Source organism: Mustelus asterias, chromosome 8 (assembly GCF_964213995.1).
Source record: "Mustelus asterias chromosome 8, sMusAst1.hap1.1, whole genome shotgun sequence".
NCBI lineage: Eukaryota > Metazoa > Chordata > Chondrichthyes > Carcharhiniformes > Triakidae > Mustelus > Mustelus asterias.
The window spans coordinates 120,472,016-120,483,711 of record NC_135808.1 but is presented as its reverse complement, the minus strand read 5'-3'; the positions used below and the strand labels follow the sequence as shown (position 1 = coordinate 120,483,711).

The 11,696-nt window shown below is 51.6% G+C and overlaps 1 protein-coding gene across 3 annotated transcripts in view; it reads right to left on the bottom strand.

Annotated features, from left to right (window-relative positions):
* Positions 1 to 201: 201 nt before the first annotated feature.
* The window catches only part of bcar3 (BCAR3 adaptor protein, NSP family member), a 219,848-nt gene continuing 208,353 nt past the window's right edge, over positions 202 to 11,696 (bottom strand). For all 3 annotated transcript variants that reach the window (XM_078218856.1, XM_078218857.1, XM_078218858.1), the window contains 4 exons: positions 8,160 to 8,331; positions 5,782 to 5,893; positions 3,991 to 4,197; positions 202 to 995 (listed from right to left, as the gene is read on the bottom strand). In XM_078218856.1, the coding sequence (XP_078074982.1) occupies positions 820 to 995; positions 3,991 to 4,197; positions 5,782 to 5,893; positions 8,160 to 8,331 (667 nt within the window). In that variant the 3' untranslated portion in view covers positions 202 to 819. The remainder of the gene's footprint in view (positions 996 to 3,990; positions 4,198 to 5,781; positions 5,894 to 8,159; positions 8,332 to 11,696) is intronic.

Genomic DNA, 11,696 nt, shown 5'->3' with positions numbered 1-11,696 from the left:
GGAACATTTAAGCGGTTATTGGATAGGCACATGGAGCACACCAGGATGACAGGGAGTGGGATAGCTTGATCTTGGTTTCAGATAAAGCTCGGCACAACATCGTGGGCCGAAGGGCCTGTTCTGTGCTGTACTGTTCTATGTCCTATGTTCTAATACCATGAGAGATCAACTACTCATTAAAAAAGAAAATCAAGCATCAAAGTCGGTAAAGAAATGGTGCAATTTTACTGGATCATGTTAATACACTTTCTGCACTGTAATTCTGCAGAACTGCATAAAATATCATATGTAACTGTCTTCATTTTTACAGAACTCTATTTACACATTCTGGTTTGATATTACAGTAAGAAAATATATTAAATGGCTGAAACCTTCAGGCAAAAGAGATTGCCTTCTTATTAGATATTTACAATGACCAACATTTAAACAAACATCACCTGGCCATTTACCCGATGCAAGCTTCCGGACCCAGGCACGACCTGGGGAAAGCTACAAGGTCGCTCCAACGAGTCTCCTACAGGTGTCCTCAATATCTTAGCTAAAAGACACATCGCAACGCAGAATAGACCACATTTCAAAGAATTACCATAAGAGGACATAACATTCCATGAGTGTTTCCAGACTCTATCCTGCCATTAGTTACATTTAAGAATTCCCCTGGAATGTTTAAACTTGTGTAAGCGGAAGCGGCTGAGATCCAGTACGAGGCAGCGACTAGCGAAAACACTGATACGCGGGCATGGGACTGCTTCTTGATTGCGGTTGAATATATAATGAAGTGTGCTTTAACAACCTTCCCGGTTGTATTCCCACTGATTCCTAGGGGTCCGGTTGCCGAGCTGGTGGTTCAAGTTTCCGTGACAAAGCTGTCAGAATCATCATAAACTTTTCGTATCGCTCGCTCTGCTTAACCTGTGCCCCTTTGCTCCCCCACAGCAACCTCATCGCAAACTCCGTCTGAAACGTCTCCAGCAGCTCTTCCTCTGACTCGAAACCTAGGGGCAGAGAGATAAAGCTCAGAAACGTACTATTCTCGAGAGTCAATACCAGGTACAACAGTGGCAGCAACAACTCTGGAGCCATTCAAGATACAGTTGGTTAATGTAAAGGAGTCGAAAGGTTTTTGCGGAAGGACAAACTGGAATGGCTCAACATTCCTCATCAAGATGTGGAGATGCTGGTGTTGGACTTGGGTGGGCTCAGTAAGAAGTCTCACAATGCCAGGTTAAAGTCCAACGGGTTTATTTGGAATCACGAGCTTTCGGAGCGCTGCTCCTTCATCAGGTGACTGTGCCCACCTCAGTCCAACGCAAGTGTCTCCACATCATGGTTACCACTGACACCGCAAACCGCCGGCTCAAAGTGGAGAGGATCTCCTGCACTCACCTGATGAAGGAGCAGTGCTCCGAAAGCTCGTGATACCAAATAAACCTGTTGGACGTCAACCTGGTGTTGTGAGACTTCTTACTGTGCATTCCTCATCAAGAAAAACCTTTATTCAGTGATAAAGTGGCCCAGGTTTTGCTGGAGTGGGCATCTCTTGGTGTCCTCCATTAGTCTTGTCCATGCCCATTCCAGCTTTAAAATCTACAGAGCTGCTGGAAGTGTGTTAATAATTGCACGATGAAGGAATGACAGCACTTTGACCCTTGATGGACAAAGGGACAGACAATGTAACAATGAGATTAAAGGATTGAGAAATAATCAAGGGCTGAGGAGGAGTTTGAATTTGAGTCAAATCAGCTACAGAAAGAGAAATAAAGAGAGGGAAAGAAAGATTGGACTGAGAGAAGAGCAAGTGGAAAGAACATATTAAAAAGGCAAATTTGGCAGAGGAGGAGGGAATGAGACTCCACATTTGTAATTGTTTATTTTCAGGACTAGGAGCGGTTACTTAGCAGTTGTTAATTGCGCAATATACAACAAAGCAACTTTCAAAACTAGCCAGGCAGGTTCAAATTGCGATGTTTTTGTGGGGCTGATACTGGAGCAGTGCGAATTAGCCAACAACTTGTGGTGTTTCACAATTCAAAGGATAGCTCTTCCTCACCACAGGTTGCTGGATTTCTGCATTAATAATGGCACATAATGGACTTTAGCAAGGCCTTTGACAAGGTACTGCATTGTAGGTTATTGCATAAGGTTAAATCTTACGGGATCCAGGGTGAGGTAGCCAATTGGATACAAAATTGGCTTGATGACAGAAGACAGAGGGTGGTTGTAGAGGGTTGTTTTTCAAACTGGAGGCCTGTGACCAGCGGTGAGTCTCAGGGATCAGTGCTGGGCCAACTGTTATTTGTTATTTATATTAATGATTTGGATGAGAATTTAGGAGGCGTGGTTAGTAAGTTTGCAGATGACACCAAGATTGGTGGCATGGTGGACAGTGAAGAAGGTTATCTAGGATTGCAACGGGATCTTGACCAATTGGGCCAGTGGGCTGACGAATGACAGATGGAATTTAATTTAGATAAATGTGAACTGATGCATTTTGGTAGATCGAATCGAGGCAGGACTGTTAATGGTAGGGCGTTGAGGAGAGTTATAGAACAAAGATCTAGGAATACAAGTTCATAGCTTCTTGAAAGTGGAGTCACAGGTGGACAGGGTGGCGAAGAAGGCATTCGACATGTTTGGTTTCATTGGTCAGAACATTGAATACAGGAGTTGGGACGTCTTATTGAAGTTGTACAAGACATTAGTAAGGCTACACTTGGAATATTGTGTACAGTTCTGGTCACCCTATTATAGAAAGGATATTATTAAACTAGAAAGAGTGCAGGAAAGATTTACTAGGATGCTACGGGGACTTGATGGTTTGAGTTACAAGGAGAGGTTAGATAGATTGGGACTTCTTTCCCTGGAGCGTAGGAGGCTGAGGGGTGATCTTAAAGAGGTCTATAAAATAATGAGGGGCATAGATCAGCTAGATAGTCAACATCTTTTCCCAAAGATAGGGGAGTCTAAAACTAGAGGGCATAGGTTTAAGGTGAGAGGGGAGAGATACAAAAGTGTCCAGAGGGGCAATTTTTTCACACAGAGGGTGGTGAGTGTCTGGAATGAGCTGCCAGAGGCAGTAGTAGAGGCGGGTACAATTTTGTCTTTTAAAATGCATTTAGACAGTTACATGGGTAAGATGGGTATAGAGGGATATGGGCCAAATGTGGGCAATTGGGACTAGCTTAGTGGTAAAAACAGAGGGCATGGACAAATTGGGCCGAAGGGCCTGTTTCCATGCTGTAAACCTCTATGACTCTATGACGTAATCTTTTAGTAAAATCTGGTTGCATGTTCCTGCATTTTAAAAATTCTTTCATGGAATGCAAGTATCTCAAACAAACCAACATTTACTGTCCAAGCCTAATTGCCCTCGTGAAGTGGGCCACCTTTTGAACCGTTGGGGTCCATGTGGCTAAGGTGTACTGACAACAATTGGTTTGATGCAACGCAGTAGCACGCTTGGTCATTTCACAGAATCCCCCCAGTGCAGAAGGAGGCCATTTGGCCCATCGAGCCCGCAACGACAACAATCCCACCTCAGGCCCTATCTCCATAACCTCACATATTTACCATGCTAGTCCCCCTGACACTAAGGGGCAAGTTAGCATGGCCAATCCACCTAACCTGCACATCTTTGGACTGTGGGAGGAAACCGGGGCATCTGGAGGAAACCCACGCGGACATGGGGAGAATGTGCAAACTCCACATAGACAGTGACCCGAGGCTGGAATTGAACCCGGGCCCCTGGTGCTGTGAGGCAGTAGTGCTAACCGCTGTGCCAACGCACTGCCCCAGGATTATGACCTTGGCTTTACAGCAGCGATTGAGAACACGGCAATTCCACAACCTCGCAGTCTTCATGCAGCACACCATTAAACTAATAATGCTACAAATGTGTTCAGCCTCATCACACCGTGTCAGGATGCTCCTGGTTTGGACTCAAACCAGCTGACTAAATCCTTTCCTCCATTTAGTGCACTGTATCCTCACCTGTAAGAATGCGTTTTGCATTGGTTTTGTAGGTATCAGCGTTGTATGCGAAGCAGCGGGCATTCTCCAGGTGTTGGAACATTATTTCGCAGCCCTGGTCAATACTTTCCCACAACTCAGCGGCTTCAAAGGTAACAAACTCCCGCTCCATCAGAGTAATGAGAGGCATGAGGTGGGGAATTGTTACCTTACTGGCAGCGACCTCCTCTATCAGAATAAACAAAAGGAAGAATGAAACATCAACACCGCAAGTTACGACAACGTGTTAAATAAAGGCTACCTTCAAACAACGATCATTAGAATTCCACTCCGTTCTTCCTTTGATTGTGCAGAAGATCTTCCCACAACACCAAGCAATTTTAAAATGAATTTTAATAAATAATTTATATGTCTTCTCCTCTCCACATCTTCTCTGGAGACATTGATTACCGCTGGAGTCCCGTCAGTGCTGGGTAATATTTACAGCTCCTTTCAGTGTTTATTATTCACTTGCGAACCTAAGCAGTGAAGGCTCAAAGAGCTATTCAAATAGCAGGGACTAATCCTGCATGCACCCAATGTCCATACAATGTCCATGCACCCCTTCCAATACTAGCTAGGGATGGGAATGCAAGTTGACTTTTCTCCTTTCTTGGCCAAAGAAGACTGAAGCTAGTTTTACCAGCCTAACTCTCGCCCTGTCTCAAATTGTCTATTTTGATGCAGTCCAGGAAGATTCATTCAGATGTGAAAATGTGAAGAATTACTTACATTTATAGATTTAAAAAAATTTGTTCACAAAATTTGAGCAGCGCTCTCATTTATTGCCCATCCCTAATTGCCCTTGAGATGGCGAGCCACCTTCTATAACCGCTGCTACCCATGTGATGTAGGTACACCCACAGCAGCGAGAGAATTCCAGGATTTTTTCCCAGCAACAGTGCAGCAACAGCAGTTGCAACTCAGGATGGCGAGTGGCTTGGAGGGGAACTTGCAGCTGGTGGGATTACAATGCGTCTGCTGCTCTTGTGCTTCTAGGTGGTAGAGGTTGCGGGTTAGGGAAGTGCTATTGGAGCATCCTTGGTGGTGCAATGCATCTAGTTGGTGTTACACACTGCTGCCATTGTGCACTGGGGGTGGAGGGAGTGAATGTTTAGCTGGTGAATGGGGTGCCAATCAAGCGGGCTGCTTTGTTCAGATTCGCTTCAAGTTTCTTGGGTGTTGTTGGAGCTGCACTCATCTGGGCAACTGGAGAGCACTCCATCACATTCCTGACTTGTAGATGGTGGAAGGGCTTTGGGAACAGACATATAAATATGGCATCTTTTTGACCACTGGACACCCCAAAGCGGTTTTACAGCCAATGTGGTACTTTTGAGTGAAATCACTGTTGAAGTGTTGCAGCTAATTTGTGCACAGCAAGCTCCCATAAAAGGCAATGTGATAACGATCAGATATCTGTTTTTGTGACATTGATTGATAAATATTAGCCAGGACACTGTGAATAACACTTTGCTCTTTTTAGACATAGTGCCGCAGAATCTTTTATATCCATCCAAAGGGTAGGTGGGAGCCTCGGTTTAACCCTCAACCAGAGGTTAACACCTCTGACAGTACAGCACTCCCTCTGTACCACACTGCAATGTCAACCTAGATTGTTGTGCTCAAGTGGGACTTGAACCCACAACTCTGCGGCTCGGAGGCGAGTGTGCCAGAACTAAGGTAGCATTATGGAATAAATCCACCTGTAGCACATTCCCTTTCAGAATGAATAAACTACTGCTTTCTGGGTGAACTATCCTAGCCTCTTACCTCTTCCCTCATTTAAAGCTTTGATGCATGGTTTCAGCGTCTTCTCATAAACGATGGCACTCTCAGTGTGTTTTCGCCGCAGTGCAGTCCACGTTTCTTCTAAGCGCGTAATCTACACAAATAGAAGTGGCATTAGAACAACTTCTGTGCTTAATGAACAGGCGCCACGATCTGCAATGAAACCTCAATTTGATCAAAATTTACCCATCTGACCCCCACTGTACTGAGCCCTCGGTTCAGAATCACGTCCAGTATCTGTTGCCATGACCATGTACTAGCTTGCGTTGCAGGCACAGAATGGGGCAGTAGAGTTACACACTGGCCTCATCACACATGCACAGTCTCTGGTAGCGCAGGTAGCGATATGGAATGAGAAACTTCCCTCAGCGCTCACCACTACTCAGCCTGGGCTGAATTTCCTCCCCCTTTACGCAGGGGTGTGGAAACTATTTGAGGAATTTCGATAAGTTGATTGTAATCAGCTAAAATTCAGTCAAACCTGGCGGCACGGTAGCACAGTGGTTAGCACTGCTGCTTCACAGCTCCAGGGACCTGGGTTCGATTCCCGGCTCGGGTCGCTGTCTGTGTGGAGTTTGCACATTCTCCTCGTGTCTGCGTGGGTTTCCTCCGGGTGCTCCGGTTTCCTCCCACAGCCCAAAGATGTGCGGGTTAGGTTGATTGGCCATGCTAAAATTGCCCTTAGTGTCCTGGGATGTGTAGGTTAGAGGGATTAGTGGGTAAATATGTAGGGATATGGGGGTAGGGCCTGGGTGGGATTGTGGTCGATGCAGACTCGATGGGCCGAATGGCCTCTCTCTGTGCTGTAGGGTTTCTAAGTATTCCTTCATTGTATCGCTCAGGTGTTGTTAAAAACTTGCCGGGCTGATCGAGAACTTTAATAATATTACCTATGAACATTCAAATTAGGAGCAGGAATAGACCACTTGCTACTACTTTGTCCAATCTCTTTTACTTTGCCTTGGTCTACTATTGGCCTGAAAACAGCATACCTCGTGGAACCCAGCCAGACACAAATGCCGGAATTTTACCGCCTCGCCCGCCCGAGGCTCGTAAGATCAACGCCCGAGGCCAACGGAGAATATCGTTCTGCGAGCCCCGCCCGCCCCAGAATCGGGTAAAATTCCAACCAAAGAGTCTGGAAGTTGGATCAGATCCAGGGCGCACAGCTCAGGGTGAATCATCTGCTGGAGGCTGAAGTTTGGGCTGGAACTTGATCCTCCTTCACGAGGGGTCATAGGTTCAAGGTGAAGGGGGGGAGGTTTAACACAGATATCAGAAGGACGTATTTTACACAGAGGGTGGTGGGGGCCTGGAATGCGCTGCCAGGCAAGGTGGTGGAGGCGGACACACTGGGAACGTTTAAGACTTATCTAGACAGCCATATGAACGGAGTGGGAATGGAGGGATACAAAAGAATGGTCTAGTTTGGACCAGGGAGCGGCATGGGCTTGGAGGGCCGAAGGGCCTGTTCATGTGCTGTATTGTTCTTTGTTCTTTCTTTGTTCTCCAGGGATTCTGCCTCCTTTACATTGGCCAGAAACATGTTGGTGGCAAGTTGGCCCCGGTGGAATAAATCACCGGCCTCTAGACACAGTGGGTATGGCTGGGAGTGTTTGGGGGAGGCCTCATGGTCAAGAGCCAGTGTGAAGCACCGGGTGGTCCCAGGAGAGATCTCTGACCTTGCACGGAAAAGGTGATCAATTTCCAGAGATCTATGGTTCACTTTGGGGATGATGGTACAGGTTTTATTCTCTGCCTAAACAGCCTGAGGGTCATCCTCCCTCTTGTGATGTTTGGGCCTGTCCTCTCTCCATTGACAAAGAAAGTCCATTGGCACGAGTGGTCAAGTTTTAATTCTATTTAACATCTGTCCACTTCATTGATTCATTTTTTTTTCATTCATGGGACATGGGTGTCACTGGCTGGCCAGCATTTATTGCCCATCCCAAGTTGCCCTTGGAGGTCAGTTGAGAATCAACCACATTGCTTATGGCTCTGGAGTCACATGTAGGCCAGACCAGGTAAGGAGGACAGATTTCCTTCCCTAAAGGACATTAGTGAACCAGGTGAGTTTTTCCGACAATAATTTCATGGTCATCAGTAGATTCTCAATTCCAGATATTTTTTTACTGAATTCAAATTCCACCATCTGCTGTGACGGGATTCGAACCCGGGTCCCCTGAACATTAGCTGAGTTTCTGGATTAATAGTCCAGCGATAACACCACTAGACCATCGCCTCCGCAGAACCGAAGAGGTGTTTGATGATCAAAATGCTGAATATATCCAGTGATAACAGGATTAACTTCAGCGGGTCAGTTTGCTGTTTAACTTAAGGTGCAATGAGAAAGCAAGTACCTGAGGCATGTCTAACGCTTTCATGACAGCAGAGAATGCGTACAGATCTCCCATGGAATATTTCAGTTCCAGTGCCAGTTTGATGATCTTACTCAACACTGCAGCTCTCTCTTCAACACTTCCCGTGCAACCCAAGACGTCCACTGCAATCCCAATGGCCAGGGTATAATGCCTGAGAAAATAAAGGTGCTTTTAGTTATTGGTCTGGATTTCAAGATAAAATAAGACAAAGTGACTCAATTAACGTCAGCTTAATTTCAACATAACAGGCTTTTAAATCATTTCCCACTGCTGAAAGGAATATTTGAAAGATTTGCCTTCATTCGGTGCTTTTCATGATCTCAAAGCAGCCAATTAAACTCTGCCATGCCGAGAATTTTTTAAAAACTTGGGTGCCTGTTTTATAAAAAGGTCAGAGCTGATCTTTCAGATGGCTGCCACAGGTCACCTGATTTTTGGAACTGCAAGCTAACCAGGCTTCTGGAAGCTTCATAATTATACCCTTCTAGCCCTGCAATCACTTTGGTGAATCGGCACCATATCAACACTACACCGGCACCATATCAGCACTACACCGGCACCATATCAGCACTACACCGGCACCATATCAACACTACACCGGCACCATATCAGCACTACACCGGCACCATATCAGCACTACACCGGCACCGTATCAGCACTACACCGGCACCATATCAGCACTACACCGGCACCATATCAGCACTACACCGGCACCATATCAACACTACACCGGCACCATATCAGCACTACACCGGCACCATATCAACACTACACCGGCACCATATCAACACTACACCGGCACCATATCAGCACTACACCGGCACCATATCAGCACTACACCGGCACCATATCAGCACTACACCGGCACCATATCAACACTACACCGGCACCATATCAACACTACACCGGCACCATATCAGCACTACACCGGCACCATATCAGCACTACACCGGCACCATATCAACACTACACCGGCACCATATCAACACTACACCGGCACCATATCAGCACTACACCGGCACCATATCAGCACTACACCGGCACCATATCAGCACTACACCGGCACCATATCAGCACTACACCGGCACCATATCAGCACTACACCGGCACCGTATCAGCACTACACCGGCACCGTATCAGCACTACACCGGCACCGTATCAGCACTACACCGGCACCATATCAACACTACACCGGCACCATATCAGCACTACACCGGCACCGTATCAGCACTACACCGGCACCGTATCAGCACAACACCGGCACCATATCAGCACTACACCGGCACCGTATCAGTGCAATATATCGTTTCCTGAAATTCATTGTCCAAAAGTGCACACACTGACTCCCAGATGGGCTCTGACCAAGGTTCAAACAGGGCCTGCTCCCATTCTCCTCCATTACAACAGTGACTAGTCCAATCGCACAACCACACTATCATAGCCCAACATTCCCTTTACCCGTACCCTCTGCTGAGACCGCGCCCCCTGCTGAGACCCGTGCCCCCTGCTGAGACCCGCGCCCCCTGCTGAGACCCGCGCCCTCTGCTGAGACCCGCGCCCCCTGCTGAGACCCGCGCCCCCTGCTGAGACCCGCGCCCCCTGCTGAGACCCGCGCCCCCTGCTGAGACCCGCGCCCCCTGCTGAGACCCGCGCCCTCTGCTGAGACCCGTACCCTCTGCTGTGACCCGCGTCCTCTGCTGAGACCCGCGCCCTCTGCTGAGACCCGCGCCCCCTGCTGAGACCCGCGCCCCCTGCTGAGACCCGCGCCCCCTGCTGAGACCCGCGCCCTCTGCTGCGACCCGCGCCCTCTGCTGAGACCCGCGCCCCCTGCTGAGACCCGCGCCCCTTGCTGTGACCCGCGCCCCCTGCTGAGACCCGCGCCCTCTGCTGCGACCCGCGTCCTCTGCTGAGACCCGCGCCCTCTGCTGAGACCCGCGCCCCCTGCTGAGACCCGCGCCCCCTGCTGAGACCCGCGCCCCCTGCTGAGACCCGCGCCCCCTGCTGAGACCCGCGCCCCCTGCTGAGACCCGCGCCCCCTGCTGAGACCCGCGCCCCCTGCTGAGACCCGCGCCCTCTGCTGAGACCCGTACCCTCTGCTGTGACCCGCGTCCTCTGCTGAGACCCGCGCCCTCTGCTGAGACCCGCGCCCTCTGCTGAGACCCGCGCCCCCTGCTGAGACCCGCACCCCCTGCTGAGACCCGCGCCCCCTGCTGAGACCCGCGCCCCCTGCTGAGACCCGTGCCCCTTGCTGTGACCCGCGCCCCCTGCTGAGACCCGCGCCCTCTGCTGAGACCCGTGCCCCTTGCTGTGACCCGCGCCCCCTGCTGAGACCCGCGCCCTCTGCTGCGACCCGCGTCCTCTGCTGAGACCCGCGCCCTCTGCTGAGACCCGCGCCCCCTGCTGAGACCCGCGCCCCCTGCTGAGACCCGCGCCCCCTGCTGAGACCCGTGCCCCTTGCTGTGACCCGCGCCCCCTGCTGAGACCCGCGCCCCCTGCTGAGACCCGCGCCCCCTGCTGCGACCCGCGTCCTCTGCTGAGACCCGCGCCCACTGCTGCGACCCGCGCCCCCTGCTGAGACCCGTGCCCCCTGCTTTGACCCGCACCCTCTGCTGAGACCCGCGCCCTCTGCTGAGACCCGCGCCCCCTGCTGAGACCCGCGCCCCCTGCTGAGACCCGCGCCCCCTGCTGAGACCCGCGCCCCCTGCTGAGACCCGTGCCCCCTGCTGTGACCCGCGTCCTCTGCTGAGACCCGCGCCCTCTGCTGAGACCCGCGCCCCCTGCTGAGACCCGCGCCCCCTGCTGAGACCCGCGCCCCCTGCTGAGACCCGCGCCCCCTGCTGAGACCCGCGCCCCCTGCTGAGACCCGCGCCCTCTGCTGCAACCCGCGCCCTCTGCTGAGACCCGCGCCCTCTGCTGCGACCCGCGCCCCCTGCTGAGACCCGCGCCCCCTGCTGTGACCCGCACCCTCTGCTGCGACCCGCGTCCTCTGCTGAGACCCGCGCCCTCTGCTGAGACCCGCGCCCCCTGCTGAGACCCGCGCCCCCTGCTGAGACCCGCGCCCCCTGCTGAGACCCGCGCCCCCTGCTGAGACCCGCGCCCCCTGCTGAGACCCGCGCCCCCTGCTGAGACCCGCGCCCCTTGCTGAGACCCGTGCCCCTTGCTGAGACCCGCGCCCTCTGCTGCGACCCGCGCCCTCTGCTGCGACCCGCGTCCTCTGCTGTGACCCGCACCCCCTGCTGAGACCCGCGCCCCCTGCTGAGACCCGCGCACCCTGCTGAGACCCGCGCCCTCTGCTGCGACCCGCGTCCTCTGCTGAGACCCGCGCCCTCTGCTGAGACCCGCGCCCTCTGCTGAGACCCGCGCCCTCTGCTGAGACCCGCGCCCTCTGCTGAGACCCGCGCCCCTGCTGAGACCCGCGCCCCTGCTGAGACCCGCGCCCCCTGCTGAGACCCGCGCCCCCTGCTGAGACCCGCGCCCCCTGCTGAGACCCGCGCCCCCTGCTGAGACCCGCGCCCC